The following is a 24,482-nucleotide window of genomic DNA, read 5'->3' on the forward strand; positions in this document are numbered from 1 at the left end:
CTCTGTGGATATTTGTGTACACAACCAGACTAGGTGTTACTGACTGCTGAGCATATGATGCCAAAAGCAGTCCGAATCGTGCGGACAGGGCCACAGCCGGAGAGCAGCCCCGGACTTTGAACACAGAGCTGTTCGTTCTTGACTAATTTTAAGTATACCGTTTAAGTATAACTTCATAAAAATGGCATTGCATAGAATGTTCTGTTTTTCAAATAAGTGATTTAATAAAAGAAGAAGAAAGAATGGATTGATGTACTTAGACATGAACTGAAATTATTTTTTGAAAACAGAAAAACATTGCCAAAATCACAAAGAGTTTGTTTTGATAATTTATAATGTACTGTCATGCATGCTCACTGTACACCAAATAAAGCATTTAAGTTTGTGATCGCCTGGAAAGAGATCTGGCCAGTTTGTTATTCATGGCTAATAATCTGCCATGAGAAGCAAATTTAAATTAAATTTAATACATTGGAGAAACACTGGGGTGACCTCAAGCCCACTATCCATTTCAATACACAATATATATTTTTTTTAAACCAGACACATAATAGAATGAATTCCTGAACTAAAAACAGCTTTACAAAACCAAGGAAACTTTCACCTCCACTTCAATGCAACATCCTATGAATACCCTGACTTGCACTCAAAACAAAATGTTCAGATATCCAGTGATAACAGCTGTCAAAATCCTACCCAACCCCTAGAAGAATGTGAAAGTGTTTCCCTTCCCCATTCCTTCATAATCCACCACTCTGAAGGGAGGGTTGTAACATACAGCTCCAAGCCAGTGATTGTTTAGAATATGCTCAGAGGCATAATCACAACATTTTGACACCCCACAGCCAGTGAATGACAAAGAACCAGACTGTATGAAAGGCTGTGATGTTTTAGTACATGTTTCCTGTGACACCATAGGCGTTTTTGTATCAGTTGCCTGTTGTTGCTTCAATACACACAAATACATCATTTTAAATGAATCTAACATGAATTTTACTTTGTTTAGAAGTGCTAAGGTCAAAGGACCACTTCCATCACAATCCACGCCTAAAAAATTGATCTTGGTCACCCGTGGCATCAGAAATCCACTGTGATTCAAAGGCTAAACGACAAGTCACCCCGACCAGCATGGTGTGGCAGGAACTTTCATTGCCAGTCACCATGACAGGTGCTGAGGACGAGGTGTAAAGCATCCCTTAAAAATCCTCACACAGAAATTTCCTTAAGCTGGAAAACAATTTTGAGCCATCACAACAAGTGGATACCAACCCAATCTTGTCCTTTCCGAGCCTCCTTGTGGCCCCATACGTCCCAGAGCCCCAACAGCACCAACACCCACACCTGGCACTAGGGAAATCCCAGGTGAAGGCCCAACCTGCTGTGGTGTGCCCACAGGCCGAGAATGCAGCTGCTGCGGCTGGGGAGGCTGCTGTGGTGGTGGTGGTTGCTGTTGAGGCTGCTGCTGCTGTTGCGGCTGCTGTTGCTGTTGTGGCTGCTGCTGTTGTTGAGGCTGCTGCTGCTGGGACCCCATGGACATCATCGGGAAGGGGCTGGGTGATGGTGCGACGGGTGCTCCAGGAGGTGGTGCTGCCGGTGGCACCAGGAGGCGTGAGGGAGAACCAGGGGCTGATACGAGAGGGCCAAGCGTGCCGGGAAGGTTAAAGGTGGAGTTACTTGGTGGTCCCAGAGCAGCATTGGTACCACTGCTGGACGACCCTCCCACTGTGCTTGAGACTCCTGCTCCGAGATTCATGTTGGAGAGGCCTGAACTCAGGCCGGCAATGGTTTCCACCTGGTTGGCGGGGAAGAGCTGTATGATAGGAGGGGGTTCAAGCAAAAGCTAGTGAGCCAAGCCAGAGTCTGCTACGTCTAAAGCAAGCAAGTCAGAAGTCTCACCAGTAAGAAAGCATACTTCACTAATTCTAATCTATTTCTAAAAAAAACTGCAGTATGTTTGAATAGAAACATAGTAATCCCTTGACAATAAAAAGTCATGAGAACCAAAAAATCTCCACTTTATAATATTAAATTCCTTAAATTCTAGAATTTAATTACATACATCGCAAAAATGCTCACTACTGTTTTTTTTCTAGCTTCTTTTGGCTTTAGGATATCTTTTAAAATTTATTTGGTTGTTATCCGAGAAAGAGATTTTCTAAAATGCTATTTTGTGAAGATTTTATGAAACATATGATAGTAAAAAAATACTTATGCTATCTCCACATAATGGAACACTCAGTTAAGTCACCCCAACCATTGCGTCATCGATATTCTGAACTAAATTTTTGAAAGGTAAGCAAATAATACCATGGAAGGAGGAGCTCCTTCTTCTTCCATAGTAAGAAACCATGTGAATGTGATATTTAAATTTCATAATCCATAGTAAGGTACAACTATCAATGAAAAAAATGCAGAACGGTGATGTAAGCCAATAATCAAGTTACCTCGATTTGAAGTCAACTTTGATGTACAGAAATAATTTGGTGGGAAATGAAGGATAATGTTCTGCAGCAAGAATATCAATTAGCGGCATTGTATTTTAAAAACATGCAAAGTGATATCACCCCGATGGACTACCGTGTGTGTAAACAAATCTCCAAGCCATTGTTGATTAACAGTAATGGCCATATACCTGTCGACGAATCGAGCGGATTGATTAAATTTCCTTGGAGGCTTCGCAATTTCTTATCATCGAAAGATGAGCTTATCAAAAAATTGTACACGAACATGATTGATAACCAAAAAAAGCACAAATGGTTGATTGAGAGAGCAATTTTGGAGGCTACAAACGAAGATTTGGATGACTGAAACTTGGTAAATCAGGATCAAATTATTTTGTATTCTGCATTAATTCAAATCTATTGACTGTGTAACAAACAAAGACATTTGAATTTTTTAATAGCATTTAAATAAATTTTTAAATAAATTTACAGCATTTATAATTACGGAAATGATTTCATTAAATAATTAATAATTATAAATACCATTACGACCCATGTTGGTTTATGAAAATAAAAAACTTTTTCAACCTGATAGCCATGCTTCCTCTGCACATGCCTTACATTAAAAAAGAGAGATAATTACTAAGCATTATCAAATCTGTATCTGAAGTGAATGAATACCTAGATAAATGGTGCAATGAACCACCGTTTGAGGGAATAGATAAGGTACTTTAGCATCTCAGAAGTATGAAAAAGATTCACTTATACCAAATAAGTGAATATAAATACCTGGCCTCCAAGGGTTGATGGATTAAAAGCCGTTTCCATTCCTCTGGGAGTCCTGATTACTCCAGGAGGAGGATGCCGTGTCTTGTTGAGCAGTATGTTGCAATTAGTCAGTATGGTATGTATCCTATCTGATAGCTCTTGAGATACATTCCTGCAAGAGTAAATTACATTATAAGAGATGATTATTTTAAAAGAATCACACTCAAATCCCAATAAATTTGTTCTTTATTAAAATACTGAATAAGATTAACATCCAAAACAACATTGTTGAGCATTTGGTGAGTGAATAAAGAGTACAAAGTGAATATAAATATAAATGGGCAATATGAAATGATGCATAGCTTTTTTTATACATTATCAATCAACTGAACATAGATTTATTGTCAGCATTCACTTCAGCAGTAGATGAATGGCAAATCTAACAACCTAAATACAAGAATGATTGATCTAACAGGTAAATAAGAATGTCCACAGGGGAACCTCGACCTATCATTCTTGCTTTGATCATTTTCCCGCATTCAAGTCCAATACAAACAATGTAATTTTTTTCCACATCTATCGTTCCCCAAAGTATCGTTTTCCCGCATTCAACCTTTGAAGATCACTAACCCCATGTATAATTTTCCCGCATCCATCTCTCCGAAATCAAACAAAAGACCCCTGCTCACACAAGATTCGTATTACGAAGACCATAAATCAAAAGCTTCGAAAGATAATATCAAGTTACACGAGAATAACAGAAACGTGTACCACCCTTCCCTCTTTCTCCCCCACTGACCTTTTTCAGCTGACCTGTTTCAAAGTTTACCATTTCTGGAGGTCAACTGCTGCAAGCTGTCTACCAATTACTTACAGAAATTGATATTACACCTTTATTGGATTGAAATATTAGTACTGTGCGCATAATTTAAAAAAGAATAAGACCAAACACAACATATTTCTGAAATTATTTTAGCATGTTAAGCAAGAAAATAAATAGAAAAATACAACGGAGACTTAGCATTCTGGCAAAACTCGATATCCTCGCAGCTGATCTTCTCGGAAGTTGATGCACCATTTTTTTCCGAAAAAGATATCAAGTTACAATTTATGAATTATGCTATAAATCTCTCTTGTCAAAGACACAAACGAAGTGATATTTTCTCAGGATATTTTGTTTCTGCCGGCTAGCCATTTGAATTCATTTGCTTATCTGATGAGAACTTTCAAAGATGGACTGAAAATAATTGAAGAAGAAAAAAATCTGAGGGAGAAGCAAAAGAATATTGCAAAACACCTTGGGTTGTCCGCTAGCACATGATAGCAGAGGTGGAGGTAGAGCGAGCTACCTGTTGAAAACAAGAAGTTGGATAAACCCAAGTTACATATGGGCATGCCACTGTAATGGCATTTGATAGATAAGAATACATACACCCGACAGAAATCCATTGTAGCAGTGTAAATACTGAGACAGCATGCAATCATTTTTTCGTGAGGTGGTGTGCACGCTTAAGGTGTTTGAAAGAGGTGTTAGACGAATCAACAATATGCCCCAAGTTTTCTCCATAATTTTCAAATATTCTATTAATCAGCTAAATTCCTGTTTGAATCCTTTAAAGAAAATCACAATTACATGCCAAAATCCCATGTTTCCTGCTGCATAGGCAACCTAGTCAAACATTATCACATTGATCATTTTCCCAGATTCATAGTTTTTTTCACCCTTCCCCTTGAAAAACCATAGATCGAGGTTCCAATGCAATTCATTAAGTTGATGATTGGCTAAACTATGTAAATCAGAGGGTTTGTGAACAGAAAATCACCATCAAGTGGTGCGGGTTAAATTTATAAGTCGCCCAGTAGGCATAAGATAAATATCATTGATAACAGAAGTGGGGGCTGATATGATAATGATATAAAATATCCACTTTCACTAACATTTTTTACCCAAAGTTTGAAATAAATGGGATAAAAATTGTAAATACACCATCAGTATTCCCTTAATGAAACAATAAACATTTTGCTAATGAGTGAGAATTATGAAGAAGGCTGAATTTTCAAATACACACATGAACATAGAAAACGAAGCAGATTCAAGCAAAGCACAGCATTATACGGCATTGAATTCAACGACCACCCAATTCAACCCTTAACCTATTCTCAAAAATATCTCCCATCTCTAACTTAATATCAGCCGCAAAGTTCAAGAAATTATTAGGCTAAATCGCTTCATTTAAAAAAAGTTCAAATTTTGTATCAATGCCGAGCATGGTTGAAGAAAACCTGGTAACAAGACACTTTTGGAGGATGCCAAAGTAAGGAAAAAGAAACACTATAGTCACCAATTGACACAAGAAGCTATTAGGATTAAAAATTACATAAGAAAATTAATTGAAAAGTGTGAAAGCCTCTCCAAGAAGTATGGAAATTAATTTGAAGAGAAACCATCAGTCAATGAACAGCCAAGCAGAAGTTTAGGCAGATGCATTACATTTAATTGGTCAAACTAACACCTGAACACAGGCAACCTGAGGATGCCAGTTGGAACACAGGCTAAACTATTGGCAAAGTCAACAAATATAGTCAAAATTAGAGAAAAGGGAGGAGACCTAGTCATACTTATTTTTTCTATGACTTTCTAGAACAACTACACTCATTTTTAAATATATTAACTATCTTCATCATGCTAAGTGATATGTAGATATCAAAACTGAGTTTTATTTTCTGCCTCATTGATACACAACAATGTCAATAGCACAGAAACTGGAAAATTGACTGTAATTTTAATTGAACAACAGAGTTAAAAATTTCAAATAATAATAGAGCCATACCCAGCACAGGCTTGTAGGCATGCCAGGATTGTTGCTAAAGACTCATGAGGCAACTGAGCTGATTTTGGCAAACTTTCTTCTTTCACCATTCCACCAACAGCCTGTGGGCACTTCCTCTGAAATACGGAATAATAAGGCATCACTCAAACTGATTAAAATCATTTTCAAATCATTATTAAAGGCTATGACCATGAATAAGGTAGAAATGAAAGATTATGAATACAGCTACAAAATTTCAATGAAAAAATACATTAATTATTTTTACAGAGAGCATAAATGAACACAATTGTTTTTAAATTCTTTAAGAGGAAAAAACAGGAAATATAAAAATTTAAGAAAAAATAGAATTGATTAGTACGGAGATTAATTTACTATGATACACTTTCATGAAACAAAACCCAAACTCCGCTCTTTCGTTTATATCAAGAGCCATGCTTGCAGAGAATTACTTACCTGCAAGAAATTCACACATGCACTGATGAATGTTTCACCATGTTCTCTGATTTTGTCAGTCAGCCACTTGTCTAATTTCATATACTCTCTCCGAGAAGCCAAGCATGCCAAATCAATCACAAACAAAAAATTGGGCGAATTGAGGAGTGATGACAATGCTTTTAAGTCTTGAGCCACATCAAAAATGCGAGTCAGCCTGTTCTGGTCATTATCTCCAAGAGCATACCAGTCAGCCATTGCATGCATAACAATTGGCCGAATAGGCACATTCTGAAAGCAAAATTTTTTCATATTGAAAGGTAGTGAGGTAAACAAAATATACAATTGTAACAAATGTCTCTACATCTAGGAAAATCATCAGTAAAGGCCATGGATCAAAGATGTAAATTTAAATAACATTCCTCTATCTGCCAAGGCACTTTCTTTGTAATAGTCAATCAATGGAATATATAAAAAATTATTCCATTTGCAGGCATCACAGGAGACCAGTAACCAATCCACAAGGTACACCCCAGATGGCATTAAAAGTACAGTGAAAGTGAGGAGTTAAGTAGCAAGGAAGGTATACGACAAGATGCTCGAATCAGAAAGGGTGGCATGCAGTTGTGAAGTTTTTGAATACGGGCAATAATAATATGATATCACACAGTATAGTAATCCTACCAGAATCAAGGACACTGGAGTAAATATTTAACTTTCAGCATATGGCATACCACAAAGATTTTCACATTTTTTTAACGGTGATTGAAATCAAAAATATGATTTAAATTAATTCGTAAATAGTATTCACTCACAAATATATGCATTGAAATGCCAATGGAGAGGTTATTTAATTATCTTAAACAAAAATTCAATGTTGCAGGTGATTATTCAGTACCAAAGATCCATACCTAAATTGACCTCCACTGTAGTTAAAAACAAATATTTATCCTTTCTCAAGGTTGATGAAAAATCTTTCTTAGGACATCTATGGACACAATTGCAGGCCAAACCAATCTGGTTCAAATAACTTTCATTGCCACCATAGGATCGTCACTATACCCTTCAAACAACTTGTGATATTTCTCAACACACTTTAGGAGCAAATTGCTTTTTAAAAAAAATACACAGTTAGTGCACTGCTAAATCAATTCCAAAAGAAACAAGACCACATGAAAAAAATTCCCATCATGGCATCTTTCCATCTTAATGCAAGCATTACAGAGAAAGGTATCTCACTATAGACAATTTGTACTGTATCCAAAATTTACCCAGTATGAGAATACCAATAATATTTAATGTATTTCAAATCAAGTTAAGTAGAATCTCTGTGAGCTCAAACGAATAAATTAAATAAGAGCTTGAATATATTATAGAAAACTAGCATTATTTGAACAAACATATTTAAAAATGAATACCTTCAATGACACAGACTAATCTTTCCCAAGCAAAACACAATGCACACAATGGAGGCACTTGAATTAAAATTTAAAATTCAATTCAATGTCTTCATCGATATTTTTTCCACTAATCACAAGAATTTCAAATTATCATAACCCGTAAATGATCTAATCTTGGTGACATCACTGAACAGAAAACTTTAATTCAGGGCTGATCGTTTCATTATAAGAAAGTGATTATTAATGATGTGAAAATATTTCAAAATTATTTATAAATCATAGATTACCTCTTAAAGCTACCGAAAAAAACTCCTGGCTTGAGGAATGCACGATGGAACACATTGAGAATTTCCTTTTAAACTCATATCAAATTAAACTTTAACACAAATATGCCCTTAGCAACCACTTAACCTGATAGATTTATCACATTATTGTTTACCTAACCAACACTCTGGCATAGCACTGATATTATTAGCAATACCTTGCAATTGACAATGCAATGGAAATGGCTCACAAGGTGATGTAACTGGCCCTTACCTGAGAATGCCAAGCATGATGGAGGACTATGGCAGAATTAGGATGATTGCCAAGGAATATTGGAATGAGGCTGGTAAGCAACTCTTGGCGTAAAACTGTCATGGATGGACTAATTTGCAAAAGACCCATTAGCAAAATATCAGGACAATGCTGCAAGGGAAATTTGAAGATCTCTTGTACTTGTGAGTAAAGGCCTCGATCCGACAAAAACAAGAGCGTTTCCAAGAGTTCAACTGACCGCCTGAAAAAAAATGAACAATATTGAAAGTCTCAAAGAAAACAGTAGCAGCAATAAAGCAGGATGCAGCATATAAGGCAAATATCATTAATACCATGTTGCTATTTCTTTGTTGTCACTCTCAGGTGGTGCTTTCAAAATGTCTACTTGTACAGCATGGAAATGGTAGTCAGCAAAACAAAATATATCCGAGTTATTTAGAATTTGTTGAATGAGTGAAAACTGAAATAAAAATTCACAAAACAAATGAAAAATTTCATTTGAACTCAAAATGGGTGCACACTACATAAAGAGCACGTTTTGGTTTGTCACTTCTCATACCTGTCCATCTACATTCTTCCAATGCCTATACAAAAGATCAACAGGAAACACTTCTGGATGGAAGCCTTGATTTTGCAGTCCAAGACGTAATGCAGTGAACAAGAGACTCAACCCTTTCCTATCTTTCACAACAAACTCAGGATGATCCAGTTCCATTATTACTTCATTCCAGGATAAGTTTGAAACCTAAAAAAAAAGAGAAAAATCAGTTATGTATTGGGGTTATACCTCCATAAAATGAAACAGGCTAATAATAATTCATGATTATACCACGGAAAATCATTCTGAATCACTCATTGGAAATAAAAAGCTGGGTCATGGGGGAGGGGGAAGCGAAATCTCTCCCATAGATTTCATGGGTGCAGGGTAATGCTTGTCCAAGGATCTGCTAGACTATTGTTAAGACACTAGTTTCAAAATTGAAAGGACTATGGACATTTGCTACACTTGGTCGGTGGGTTGTGTACATCGACACATAGGTTATGGAAAAAATAAATATCCACTACCATTCCGTACCATTACCCAACATTTGAGAAATAATTGGGTCAAGAAATTAAATTCTGAGAAGAAATAGGGGGAAGAAAAAGAGGAGAGAGTAACAAAAACAATTAAGATCAGGAATGAGGATAACTTCTTCATAACATTGTATTTCAAGAAAAAGAGATGGAACAAAAATTAATGAAATCTGTGATCACAGGCAAAGAAAATAATTAATTCGTTAACACTTGTAAACACACATTTATTGATTAAAGTAAATTAACCATTCCTTATCATAATTAAAAGAATCATTTTAGAATACTTAAGAGAAATATAATCATACCATTTCCTTGAGTGACTGGACAAATACTTCAACATTCCATGTGACTGGGTGATTGGTGTTCGAATTGCCCCCACCTCCATCCCCTTTCTCTTTCCCCCCTCCTCCATCCGGCCAGAACGTTCCTGTGGATCCTCTCAAACTCTGCAGGGCAACGTGCTCTTCCAATCCGGCATGAGTCCGAACAAACATCCCCAAAACTCGAGCAACTGCAGCTGGAGTGAGCACAGATGCCAATCCTTCCCCCGCCCTTGAGCCATTGTTTCCCGTGCTTCCAGCTGGACCTCCAGAACTGTTTCCTCCTCGCATGCACAAGTTTGCCAGGTTGTTTCGACATTCTTCGACTGAGCCACAGAAGCCATATCCCACCTCTAAAATTAAGTCAGCAAGCGAACTGTCCATCTGCATGAAAAAAATAAATGATGAATTACTCAATGTAATGAATGAAAGGGATGGAGAAAATAGACGATGCTACCAGCTTATCCTAGGCAGTGGTGAGAAAACTGGACTTGGCAAGCATCATTAAATCCAATTGAATTTCTACTAAGCCTATAGTAGTGAATTAATTATGCATAATAGAGACGGTAAATGCTTAGAAATGGAATTTTTATCTCCAAAAGAAGAAAAGTTAACTTGAAAAACTTCATTTCCTCCGCAAATAGCTCTTCAACATGCGGCTGGAAAGTGCCATTTATGACCCAAACTTCTCTTTTATGGTCACTTTATTTGTTAATTAAAGACAATTTTAAGACGACACACTTCCCCACTTGACTGATCATATTATCTTTTTATTGTTTACCAGACTTAACTTGCTTAAAACTTACACTATAATCTTGTTACTTAAGGCCTGTTTACATGGTACATTAACACGTACGGGTTAATGTCTAAATGGATGAATGCGAGAATGAACGCCAAAATGCACCGTGTAACCACCCAACTTGTGCGAATGCATGAACGGAAAATAGAACCTGTTCTAATTTGGTTCATGCATTCGTACATGTTCCGTTCCACCAAAATCATTCACGCAAACGTACATTAACTTGTACGTGTTAATGTACCGTGTAACCAGGCCTTTAGAGGGTATAAACAGCAGACTTATATCAACAATATTATGCATCTAAAACTGAAAATTTTATAGAAGTACCAGTACCGCAATGAAAAATAATGATAAGGGTTCATAAAGGTCAGCTGTAACCCCAAAAAATACCACATGGCATTTCACCTGTTTTGTGTATTCTCTTACCCTCATCTTACTTACACAATGGCTGCATTGCTGAAAGAACCAATGTCATGAAATGCACAATTTTCAGTGTGTTTAATTGTGAAATTAATTGCTGAGATGTAACTCATAACCTTAATACCATTTGTGGGTTCGTAAAGGTCAAATTTACATTGCTTGATCAAATTTGAACCAGTAAGAATACATTATCAGTTGCATAAAAACTAAGATAAACCAGTTACTTAAATGGAGAATTGAATGGGATTTGCTAGGGCTGATGAGAGCCATTGTTGTTTTTTTGTAAATAGCATATATTTTCCTAAGTAGGGTTGGGAAAATACTCTGAAAGAATGATCTTGTGTGAGTGAATGAATATCATGCCCCCTTCCCTCATTTTGTTTTTCTTCCCTGCCAAACATGACCACCTTCGTTAACAGCCAGATAGTAGACCAAATTTTTCACACTGGCTACCAGTAAATGATGCAGCTATTCCCATTCTCCCTCCTTTTCCCACATTGAACGTGGGAGTGCTCCTACTACCCACTTCTTCCCTTAGATGATGCATTATGGGGGCATGCACTGAAGTTGGGAGGTAATAGCCGGTTGTAATCCTATCACAAAATGTGGCGAAAGAAATTGAAAAGAGACTGGAAAAGTCCCTCAAAAGGACACTGTTAGATGACCCAGTCACAGATCCAATAACTGTGCTTGTATTCCACACCAAAATGTGTAAAATAGAACACAGTAGGTATGCCTCCTGACATTAATTCCCTCCCTCCTGGTAAGATATTGCCCAGTCCTAGCATAGTTCAGATGTTATGAATGTTCATGCCAAGGGAAAAATTGAGAATGTTCATGCCATACTGTTAGCACCCCACTGTTTCGTATTTCAGCCTTTTTTCTACCCTTAGAACTGTTATGTGCGTGCGTGTGTGGGCCTTAGTAAAATTATTGGGACTACACTCAGTGTATTGAGTTACATTTTTTATTTGTGAGTAGGATCCTATTATAGGAACTATTAAATTTGTTTCCCCCAGGGTAAAATTTAGAGAAACTATATGAGCAATGTGGGAAATAAATCTACCTACCCTCCAGCATCCATGAAAACTCTATTTCTGATCATTGTATTATCTTAACAGTTCCTTCTTTTCAATGGTAATTAAATTGCAGTGCCAATCAAATCTCAGCGTCAAAGGCTCTTCTTATCCAATCACTTTTTAATCTCACCATCCTCATCCTCTTATTCCTAAATACATTGTTCCCACCCTCCTATTATTTCCTGGCGAAAATATTGCCATTCCCTTGTTCGGCTTGTGCATCTCGAGCCCTGCAACTACAACTCCCCCCAGTCACAGTTTTCTCACTCATTGTAGAATTAGGAAAGAGGTTGCATGCACCTTGAAAATTTTAAAATGACAATTTATGTTTTAAATGATGTAACATGTCAGAAAATCATGACAAAATATGACTTTTAGAGCAATAGTAATGCATCCTCTTACTTGTTCCACCTTAATAATGCAACTGCATTTTGCCACAAAGTTGAGCCATATTTTTTTAGAGATTATGAAAGTGCACTGTACGGCAGTTTCATACACAAAAGAAAAAATTAGGACTAAGAGAGTTTTATTAATTACTTTTTAAAATAACTTATGACTGAGAAATATGCACACTTGAAACTTGCACAATAGGACAAAAAAGTTTAATTTCTCATTAATCCAGCAACAAAACTCTTTCCAGCAATAATTGCATTTTAACCTCAAAATCACTAACTTTTCAAGGTAGTTGACAACAGTACTTAATTGGATTTATGAATGAGAACTCAAGACAAAGTAACAATACCCTAAATGAAATCAAAAGCAATTGAATCAAATGTGCATTTTGTTAGCAGCCAAACTCATCCAAATTTATTCTTTATTGACAGACCCATTCAGCAATTATTTACCTTTATCTGACTGTAAGAAATCAATCAGCTTCTCACCTAGTAAAAACTAATGGCTCATATTTGCCACTGCTTTCTTTAAAACTCACATTTAACAGTGCTTTCACATTTTTTGTAAGGGCAAAACTGATACCAACATTTTTTTAAGTACCTATGCAAGGGAAAAAACTTTTCCCCAAGTAATTTTTTCCATCATTCATACGGCAAATATGACTAATTTCGAGGAAAAAAGCAAATTTTTTGCAGTGAGAATCCTTATAATTGCCAAATTAAAAATAAATCAAGGAATAACTACTGCATCAAATTATTTCCTTTCGAGAGCAAGACTTTTACAAGGACAAACATCCAGTATTAAGAATTTCTAACTATAAGGTCATTAAGGCCTGTTTACACGATACATTAACACGTACGAGTTAATGCCTGTTTGCGTGAATGATTTTTGTGGACCGGAACGGAACATGTACGAATACATGAACCGAATTAGAACAGGTTCTATTTTCTGTGCATGCATTCGCACAAGTTGGGTGGTTACACGGTGCATTTTGCCGTTCATTCTCGCGTTCATACATTTAGACATTAACCCGTAACGTGTTAATGTACTGTGTAAACAGGCCTTTAGAAGCCAATAAAACTGTGATGTGTCTTGTGAAAGAAGTAGGAACAAAAACTTCACAAGACGAGTTGCACACCAATGATTCTTGATACCAACATACTGCACCAATTTCTATGCAATAAAACAAACAAGACTACTAAGTATACCAGTGAAGTAATACTCCTTCCACATTCATACTTCAACGCTTGTGTACCTCCATATTTTCTAAAAATTACTAACACCAGCATGAAAATAAAATTGAAGAAGGAAAAACGTCCCCCTTGAGCCATACACCTTCAAAAACTTAGTAATAAAGCTAATCATCACCTGGAAATGATGGGGCGAGACGTCTCATGCCTTAACAAAGAAATGGCAATTTCTTGAAATATTCGATTTACGTTGTACATCAATATACATATTTGTAATGGGAGATAACCCTTGCTTGCAATATATAACTGAAAGAAGTGGATAAGTGAAAAAAAAACCTTTTGATTCATTGAAAATTGCTGCTATTACATCAGCAGTATTAAGTTCATAGCAAAATTTGCTGCAAAAAAATCTTATATACTGATTATTTTTCATAAGAACTCTTTTCATTGACACACGGGGCAATAAACTTGAAGAAGGAATTCAAATTTGAATTATTACTGAGAAGTCTAACATCAATAGAATTAATACATTGATGAACACACATGGGCATAGGCCTACTAAAGTTAACCGGCTTCATTAATTGATGCTCTCCAGTGTTATTAGGATTGTTTTCAACATGTGCAATTTGGATACATGGTGGGCAATGTGAGCAAGGTAAACTGAAAAAAAAAGTTTAGCAAAAACCGATGTCCCTCACATCCAGTGAAATGTTTCTAAAGGCCTGGACACACACTACAGTAGCATGTTCAAGTTAAAGTGCTAAGCTAAAAATGAAAGGGAGAATCGCCATGAAAATGCACCATATGACCTCCTAATTTGATTGAATGCAAGGACAGAAAATATAATCTATTCTAATTTGGTTTATGCACCTGAATATGTTCTGTTCACCAAAATCGTTCACGCATTTTCACATCTTGAACAAATTAATATGCCGCGAATCTATGTCTTAATTCAATAACACATTTCCCTCAACAGTGTAAATTCCAGTCCCTGGTAAACTGGACACAGAGAAAAATGACAAGAGATGCACATATCCTTAAGCCATGGTGAGCAGCATCTACTTGCATCAGCAAATGCAAAATATGAGAACTCACCAAGGAATTTGCCATAGCTGAATGCTCCTGTCCAACCTTTTCCATAGGAAAATCTGGAGTGTTGGGATACAGCAAAGGTGCAAGCACAACAGGCACCAGCTCTCGGTGAAAATCCCTGCACAGGTTCTTTAGGAATGCCTCTTTAGTTTCTGGCCAAACACCTATAAGCAAAAAATGATTTGAGAGATTGAGGCCGTAATCACCGAGATAGCTCACAAACTATTTAAAGCTTTGTTTGACTCACCAAATTGGTCTTTAGGTCCGTGCAGGAGATTACTGAGGATAAGATGCAAAACTTCTGGAGCTGCGTCGTGTAAACCTCCTTCCTGAAGACTACTAGTCCTCCCTTAGAAACGAAACGGTAAAATTAATCCCCATATCACAGATATTTACACCACTTATTCCCACCATAAATTAATTATTACCGTCTATGTATGAGCGTATGAGATCAGGCAGCTTTTGCTTCACGAACTGAGCAGCGTAACTCTGGGTTTCTGGATTGAAGGAATGCAATAATGCAAAGCCAAATACAACCTCTTGAATGGGAGTGAGCTTTAATACCTTACTAACTTGCTGTAGAAGTTGTGCAGATGGTTTCAACGTCTACAGAGAGAAATACGATGAGTTTTCCATTGTAAATAAACATTTAAGTAACTATTGACATAAATGAGAAATTAGACAGACCTTTTGGTGGTGGAGAGGGTTATCGATCGCGTAGCAAAGGTTTGATAAGAAGCTTGGCTTTGCAATCAAATTGGAGCACTCTTGAATGAGCAATTGAGTCTGGTGAAAATCCTTGCCGCTGGATTTGCCTCCCTCAGCACTGAAATCGACGTGTGAGAAGAGACAGCGCAGCAAGTGACGATCTGCTTCTAGGCCGTGTAATGCCACCAGCTGATAAAGTAATAGAAAAAATCTTAAATTTTACTGAAATGAGGGGTTTCAGGTTAGTGCAACGGTTGATAAAATAAAATATACCCCCATTATTAAGTTACTCGCTCGTGCGAGAGATATAAATAACTTCACAATATAGTGGTAGCACATATTGAATCAAATACAGCACCTTAGAACAGTGCATTGACATTGATCTCAAGCGAATTTTTCTTCAATATGGCAATAAATGGGCAATAATTCCACATTGAAGCATATTATAATGTGAAATGTGGATATATGGCATGATTAAACCATTAAAATGCCCCGAATATGCAAAAAAATGGAACAAAGCATACAATATCTACTTTAGGAGTCGCAATGACAACAGCGCATTTACGCTTTGCTGACTAGAGCATTAAGGGATCTGGGGACAAATTCCCTTCAAAAGAGGCAATCCAATAGTCATACTTACACGCGATATTTCCTGAGCACTTGATTTGTGATTTTTCTTATTTAAATTTACAACCAAATAACTTATTTGTGACAAGGTAAAAGACAACGAGTCCAGGTTCATAGTTCCATGAATACGGCCTCGAAAGCTTCAAATACGTTTGAAGCTTTCTTTGGTATCCACGAAAAGCTTCCCTGGTTCCCCCTGTTGTTGTAAGCGTAACTTCTACATTGATATAATCCTAAGTCCAACATCGGGAAGAAAATTATAATACAAATCTCACAACAACATCATGGCGAACACAACAGCAGTTACAGTAATGTCCCATCGTGCTCTTTCGGCAAGTGTCGTAAACGCCCGTAAATGAATAGATGGCGGTGTCGGCGGTTGTAGTTGGCGTTTTATTTTATTGTGATTTTTTTATTATGCTAGTTTTCTGATTTTTCAAGTGTGAGTCATTGGAGGATGAATAACCAGGTAGTGCAAAAACGTGTTGTAATTACGGATTTGTTACTTAGCGTCGTGATGTTTGGCTGGAAGAAGATATGTTTGCGATGTGAGGTGAATGTTTGCGTACTGCAGTATTTCTAGTTCCCTTCCCAGAAGGGTAGTAAGCATGAACATACATGTATGTTCATGGTAGTAAGCATTGCATGTTCAACCTTTAACGAGTTTATTTCTTGTCTACAATCTTTTCATGAAGTTACTTTTATCGGGGGTACCAAATCTGGGACTTCTTTTTTAACCATCCGTGAAGCCATAGTTTAAAATGAGAAACCTTGGGTCAAACTGGTAGCTCTTAAACTAGAATTGTTTATCTTTTCGTGATTTATTTTAATAATCTATTAGTTAGTTGAGTTATGCGCTTCTGACATCGAAATGATGGTAATTGTGAGCCAAGGTGGAGGTCCAGATAAAACACTTCGTGGAATAACCAAGAATGAATGTAGGACAGTGAAAGTACCTCGCACTTGTGGCTTGTATTTGCTAAACACCAGTGGTTAAAAGCTACTCTTGAAAGTGTACAGGAAGTGTTAGAAACATTTTAACTCGTGGTACCTCTCGCTCACTCTGATCGCCTGATGAATCGGTATTTGACGATAATGTGTCGTATTGTAATTTTCGTACTAATTCTACCATATTTTCTCAGCAATTGTGATTTAGTGGCTACATCCGTGCCAAGATTCTACTTTACATATTTCCGTATGTTCCTCAGCCCATTTCTTCCTATCTTCCTTTGACCGTTCATTCTTCGATTAATATTATCAAGATTTACTTTAATAATTGTTACATAATGCATTTTATTATAAATGATGCTATTTCGTCGTATTGCAGTGCATGTTGTTTTGTGTCTAGAAACCCAACATTAAAAAACCGACTCAAAGCTGTTTAACTGACGCAATATCATTCGTCATCCAACTACCTATGTGGTTCTTGCAGCATAGATATGCTTGCAAAAAACTAGAAATAGTTCGCTTCATTGATGTCTTGCACACTACCTGCTCATGGGTTTCGATTAGTGCTGGGAAAATTTAAAAACATGGTACCTAATTTTTATGGTGGCTCTCAAATACAGATCTTATTTCTCGAATTTAAGTGACAATTTTTGAAGATAATTGATAAATACCTAACACCCACTAGTCTGTGCTCATCAGACACATTATCACTGAGTGGTATTGCATACCACCAAGGCCCCACGGAAAGTAATGAATCCTCCCAAACGATGACCTTAACCTGCCCCTGGTGCTCATAAGCTCTTTCTACCTGCTGGAAACTTCATATTGCATCTTTCATTCTTGCCTGCTGATGGATATCATGTCTGTGTTCTGGGATACAAAAAAATCCAGTGATTACAAATGATGGAAAATAAATTTCCCTTCTGCAACTATCCTTACACCGGAGATATTGGTGGGCTCCAATCATGGTGGTGCCTCCATCCTCTCCCCTTTTGAGGTCCAGGCATAAAATTCTTACCTATGAGTCTAGCCTCAACGAGTGTATCCCCACTAGCCGGCCCATCATAACCTTCCTGTGATGCAATCCCTGAGCTTGACTGTGACAAATGGCAGAATAAATCATGCTGGAAATATTTCCCTGGTTATACAATACACTAACTTGAGGGAGTTAATAAGAATTTGCAGCTTTTAGGGACACTTGTCTTTAGGGATGTGGTTTAACAGATCAGTTGCCAAGTCACTTCTTATTAAAACAGCCTTATTATTTTTTTATGAAAACAAGAAGGTTGGCACTGAAATTCTTGTAATAGTGTGTTATTATAATTTTCCATCGCCTTGGTAGCATTTTTCAAATCATAAACAGCTCTAATTCACATGAATTGCCATTAGAAAAATGCTCCTGGATGGGGAATCAAACCACAGGCCTTTGGGTTTCTTTGTCCAGTTGCAGACCACTACGCTATCCAAGTTCCTGATTTACCATGTCAATTGTACTTAGGCTTAAGGTAGAAGATGTTAGCCCCTGGAAATGTGCCCTCACTCTAGAGTTGGTTAAGGGTTTTCAGCTTGTCTTCCAGCAGTGCTTCAGTGATATTTTCAAGAAAGGCACTGGGGATTCCATTGGGTGCTAGGGTGGAGTCATAGGTAGTGGCCAAGATAAATATTCATTCAAATTGAGGGGCTATCTGATTACAATTCGTTTAAAGAAGGAAAATTTTAAGTAGCTGGGATTTTTGGAAATGCTTCTGTTTATGGAAGCCGTAGTCAGTGGCATAACATAGTTCAACCAAATTGAACATAAGAAATAATGTGTTCTGAGTTCACTCATCAATTAGATCATGGAATTCTAGCTTCATCTCCTCCCAGAACACTTGCCACTGGATGGATATCATTGTATAATTTGAGACATACATGTACATACTTATCTATACGTAATATCTTTTCTATTTATTATAAATATTTGTAGCTAACGTATTAATAGGTGCAAGGCAAGTCTTGTGTGCAAAATTTTTCCTGAACTTAAAACTCTGAAATCTTATGTACATTGTAGAAACATCATTTCAGACATGTATATTTTCTTTAATCCATATCTATGTATTCTCATTCGTTCAGATATTCATCCCAAAGGTTGATTAAGATGGGTGAGAGTGGGGGCTTGTGCATAGTCTTACTCATATAGGGTGAAAGAGCCAGTTACTTTCCTAGGACCACTTCACACCATAAGGATTTGGTTTGGAAGTATTTTTTATAAGGCAGAAACGGGAAATATTTATTCTATGTTCTCATTATTCATGGGAAGCTGAGAGGTAACTATGAAATTTTTCTTTCTCATGTGGCAAAAAGGAAACAGCTTGTGCGTGAAAATCATTTGAACTTATGCCTTAAACAACTTAGAAGTGTAAAACACGGTAGAGAAAAAGTGAGCACAGATCAGTGACTGGGTTTGTCCTATTGTTTAGTTGAAGCTTTATGTGAATCTAAGCAGTTTAGGGGAACAAACAGACTGAATACATTTACATGAAATTTACATATTTTTGTATACGGATGAAAATTCTCTCGGTTGTCAAATAGCCTGTATTTCTCCAGTATGACAAGAAAAGTATTTATGTAATGATGAAACCACTTTTGTGACTGGTATGACTTTCAGCTGCACAAGTGACAACATGCTCGCTCAACACTCTCTCACATTGCATTCACCAATTAGTTCATCCTCTCTCCATGCAGAAGTCCTTACAAACTAAAATCATAGCCATGTGCTATAGTAAGGCATTGTGTATCGAAGCAAACATAAGGATGAGATCTGAATTGAGATTGCGCATGAAGATACTGAGGAGAGAGTAACTTCTTCACCATTTAAATTGGTTTTGAGTCAATAATGGGTGGGTGAAACAAGACTGACTTTAACTTAGCTCAATCCCAGGACAAATTGCTCAAAATAACAATGCCCCTATGCATTTTTGTGCTTGCCTATATACTTCTTCCATACCAACCATGGCAGTGCTTTCATTAATGCATAGTGGTCTCTGTCTTTTCATGGGTTGATCCAGGAAGCTGTCTCAATCTCCAACATTGGTTATAGATCACACTGATGTGTGTTGAGTAAGGTTTGCATGGATTATTTTCCTTATAGTACTCACTCAATCCAAATCCTTTGTATCTTACATATTCTCTCAAGAAGTTTCTTTTCCTTGCTCACCATTTCTAGCTCTTCATCATTCCTCTTTCTCACAGTCCACTTTACCTTTTAAATTCTCTTCTGGATCCTCATCTTGAATGCCTCCAGTCTTATCTAATCCCCTTTCCTCAGTGTCTTTGTTCCTACACTATCAAGTGTTAGACACCATATCAGACTCCTCTCTAGGCTTTTCTTAACACTCTTACGTTACAATCCAATCCTCAGCTTTTTCCTATTCATAAATACCTCCTATCTGATGCCACTAAACCAATGGTGCATAGTGTCTGATATATCTTTTTTTCCTGGGCTTCAGTTGATGTGCACTACATTGTGATGCTACATTAAGTTCAAATGGATGTCTGTCTTCACAGCTGCGCTAAAATTTTAGCTCCCTCCTTAAATTTATCGACTTGAGAAACATCCATGTGAGACATGGTATTGAAAAAATTTTCAGTCACCCACATGGGGTACGTAAATTATTTTTTATTGAAGTATTTTGCACAATAAGATGGTAAATTTTATCTCATTTTTGTTCTAAAGGTTGATCTTTTTATTTTATATTTTCTCAATTTTTTTCTGTAATATTTTTTATCTTTGATCAACACTGAAAAATGACCATCTGATATATCAGACATCATGCACGGGGGTCAGTTCTCGTAGCAATCTAAAAATGGCTGATCTTATATTTTAACCACAAATTTTTATTCCAGTATTGTATATCTAATAATAAAATTAAATTAATTTTATTTAACAGTGGAATACTAGCATATTGTAAGTAACTATCCATAAAAAGATTATTGGCCTTGGCAATAAACAAATATGAAAACCCAATGGCACCTCCTTATTTATTTATCCTTATTTATTTGCCGACAAAGCAGCATATATGCTATAATAATGTGAACCTAGCTTTGGAGAAGAAGGAACTTATGACATTCCTCAGTGAAATCATAGTTTCAGGCAATGCTAAATCTTTTTTATGTAAAAGAGGATGTCTTTTTGCCTGCCCACTCTGCGTTTCCATACGGCTGCACGAATTGCGACCAAAGTTAGCTCATACATAGTGTATTTCATGCCCCCATGCTACTTTTGGCTGCGTCCCATGCGTCCTGTGTATCATTTTCTCATTACCGAACCATGCAAGTGCACTCAGCGTCACCTAGCACCCATTCCCCGTCCTCTGCATACTCTCCCACCTTCCCATAGCATCTTTATTTGCTCTGCCATATTTGTGTATCTTCCAGTTCCAATCCTGCCTTTTCTCGCAACTCCACCGTTCACAGGTACATGGCCTACCAATGTCCTTGCTGTCCTTCTAACCATGCATTGCGATAGATCGTGTGTCTTCTTACATTCTTTCATATTTCTCTCTTGAGAGGTCAATATGACCATGAATTCCAAGTTTTAAGGTTCCCCTTCTCTGGGAACTATCTTTCCCGCACAACGCTGGTCGGATAATATTCTTATAAAGGTTTGTTTTGGTCCAAATAGAATGATATGCCCTTACATTCATCGGAAAGCATTTGCTGTAAGCAATTTGAAACAATATTACGACATTTTCTCCTGAAATACAGCTCACAGAGTGAAGGAAGCGACTGTCTGTTCAAAATCAGACTATGTTTGACAATGCTTGAAACTGCCTTGGAATTTTTTGGCAGCCTAGAGAAGAAGTAATCGATTGTTGAGAGTAAGATACCTTATTATGGGAAGCATCATGTGAAACAATGTATCAGTGGAAAGCCTATTCATTTTGGTTTTGAAAATTGGGCCTTATATACCAGTATTGGCTTTAAGGTCACATTTCAAGTGTACACTGGTTCAGATGCCCACAAACCTCTACAATTCGGCCTAAGTGCAGTTGTTGTTGTACCCCTTGTAAATGCTGCTGATGTACCAAAAGATATAAGATATGAGTTTTTTTTATTATTACTTCATTACTGTGAAACTCATTAGGCACCTTGCTTCCCTAAATATCTGTGCAAGTGGTACAATACAGGAGAATAGAGTAGAAAAGTGTCCTCTCGAGATAAAGTTGATGATGGTCAAGGAACAAAGAGGTGCTTATTGCTTTAAAAGTTGTAATATTGCTCTACTTATCAGGTGAAAGATTATTGTGTCATCACTGTTGCAACAAACTATGAAAAGTTTTCCGTCGGTACAACAAAAAGATTGTCAAGAGAGAAAAAAAGCAAGATTTCTGTACTTCAGCCTAAAGTTTTCTTATCTCATAGCCTAGGAATGGGTGGAATTGATCAAATGGACCAGTATATTGATCCATATAGGTCCAGAATGAATGGTGGTGGCTATCATCAGCCAATTTTTGTGTGCCTAAATGTGTGGCTTCTTTATCGAATAACCGAACAGAAAAGATTCTCTTTTGAAATTTTGCTGGTCACTTGCCTTGATTATGCTAAAAACAATTTGAAAATCATCTATCCAAGGGAAACGTACCCCTGTTCTCATTAATTCTGTTAGATTTGATCGCCTAAACCTCTAGCCATTACTTATTGTTACTGAAAGACGTAACGTAGAGTGTAATGGTAAGCAAAATTCATTTGTAGTAAATGCAACGTTGGGCTTCATCCAAAATGTTTTGGCAAATATCATGCACAAGTGTCAAAATAAATTATGTTTCCACTTGATGTGCTGTTTACTTATTGCTTTGCAATAGTAAATCACTGTCATGATTAGTGTACTCATTCATTAAATACTTCTAGTAAAATTTCCATGGGAATGCACTACAATACATACTACTGCTCCCTGTGCATGGCATCAGATGGGCTATATTATTTAAACTATTGATTGTAAAAATTTAAAAATGGGATACACAAGTTAAAATGAACCTTATTAGCCAGAATAATTACTTTTTAAATGAATATTTGACAAAAATAACTTGATGCACTAATGGGTTATGGCCTTGCTCGTATTTTTATGCTAAACCTCATAATTTTGGTCCTCTTGGGTTTGATTTTCATGCCATATTCCTCTCTGTTCACACATTTTACTCACACAAGTTTCTCTGACGCATGCAACAGGGGCTGCAGCCCTCCAGCTGGCTAATTAGTGTAGCTGGCACTATCTTTTCTTTCATTATTTTTTACAATTTGGCCTGTCCTTGCTATAAAAACTGCTCATTCAAAAATCAGGGGAGATATTTGATTGAGTTGTATACGCTAGTAGGAAATACAATGTGTTGATGGATTAATGCTTTCCCTTATCCAATATATATTTCCCATTCTCTTTATTCCATTCTACTGGGTGTTTCAGGGGGAATCTATGATATTTCAGGAGGTGGTAGGGGAGACAAAAATATTAGCACTTTTTGTCTTACAAACATGGTATGGGGAATGGTTGCTTATTTTTACAATGGACTCGGGAATAATTTTAGACATTCAACTAATGATTTGATAAGCGACATCAATCGAATATTCACACAGAGGTGAGGAACTGAAAATGAATGAATTCACCACAGTGTTTAGGTTCACTGCATTGTAAAAATAAGCTACCATTGTCTTCGTGGATAGCATAAAATGAATGAAACAGTTGGTAAGGATGCTGCAATGATGATTAAATTGATAATTGTTTTTTGGGTTCATGTCATGTCGACTTTATCTTTTATGAACAAGTTTCAGGTGCATTCTAGCTCCCGTCTTCGGGTCCATATGATCTGCAGAGCTTCTATTCATTATTTTTATGTTTTTGCCTGACATTCACCCTCCAAAAATGAGTCAATGCAGCATTAACCTGAAAAACAATTATCAATGATTGACACATATCTCAAGCACAACCTGCACAAATTTCAGATTCCTTTCATCATTGCACATTATGTTATTCAGAGTTTCCATGGAAACTGCAAAGTGCATCCAACAAAATGTTTGCTTGCCGTAGCTCAGTAACTAAGGAGTTGCGATGCCATGTTTATAGGACATAAAGGGCTCAAAATTATTCACCTTACTGAAGTACTGCAGATTCCTCATTAAAAACCCTGTGTAATAACTCATTCAGCCACCTATCTAATCTGTAATAGGGTAGTTTCCTTCATCAAAGAAAAAGAAAGGAATTGATTGCAATTCGTTACCCACCATTAGTGTATTCATAATATACAAATTATTTGGTTTCAGAAATCCCAGTTTAGACAAATGCTAATGGTCAATTTTAACGTCATTTGAAAAAGGCCATATTGGCAGCCATGCGATGCCACTCCACATTATGTCACAGGGACCCTAGATGCTGTATGAGTTGTCAGGAGTT

The 24,482-nt window shown here is 36.8% G+C and overlaps 1 protein-coding gene across 6 annotated transcripts in view; it reads right to left on the minus strand.

Annotated features, from left to right (window-relative positions):
* Window positions 1-16,441, minus strand: part of LOC124159168 (CCR4-NOT transcription complex subunit 1) — a 60,229-nt gene extending 43,788 nt beyond the window's left edge. For 3 of the 6 annotated variants that reach the window (XM_046534789.1, XM_046534788.1, XM_046534787.1), the window contains exons 1-13: window positions 16,125-16,441; window positions 15,464-15,673; window positions 15,205-15,382; window positions 15,024-15,125; window positions 14,780-14,940; window positions 9,789-10,187; window positions 8,969-9,154; window positions 8,742-8,869; window positions 8,410-8,650; window positions 6,494-6,763; window positions 6,041-6,156; window positions 3,231-3,381; window positions 1,270-1,810 (exon numbers count right to left, since the gene is read on the minus strand). In XM_046534789.1, coding sequence (XP_046390745.1) covers window positions 1,270-1,810; window positions 3,231-3,381; window positions 6,041-6,156; window positions 6,494-6,763; window positions 8,410-8,650; window positions 8,742-8,869; window positions 8,969-9,154; window positions 9,789-10,187; window positions 14,780-14,940; window positions 15,024-15,125; window positions 15,205-15,382; window positions 15,464-15,673; window positions 16,125-16,226 — 2,785 coding nt within the window. In that variant the 5' untranslated portion in view covers window positions 16,227-16,441. Of the gene's footprint in view, window positions 1-1,269; window positions 1,811-3,230; window positions 3,382-6,040; window positions 6,157-6,493; window positions 6,764-8,409; window positions 8,651-8,741; window positions 8,870-8,968; window positions 9,155-9,788; window positions 10,188-14,779; window positions 14,941-15,023; window positions 15,126-15,204; window positions 15,395-15,463; window positions 15,674-16,124 lie in introns of those variants that run through there. The other 3 variants (XM_046534785.1, XM_046534784.1, XM_046534786.1) reach the window with 1 other exon arrangement.
* Window positions 16,442-24,482: the final 8,041 nt, after the last annotated feature.

This window comes from Ischnura elegans, chromosome 5, assembly GCF_921293095.1.
Source record: "Ischnura elegans chromosome 5, ioIscEleg1.1, whole genome shotgun sequence".
NCBI lineage: Eukaryota > Metazoa > Arthropoda > Insecta > Odonata > Coenagrionidae > Ischnura > Ischnura elegans.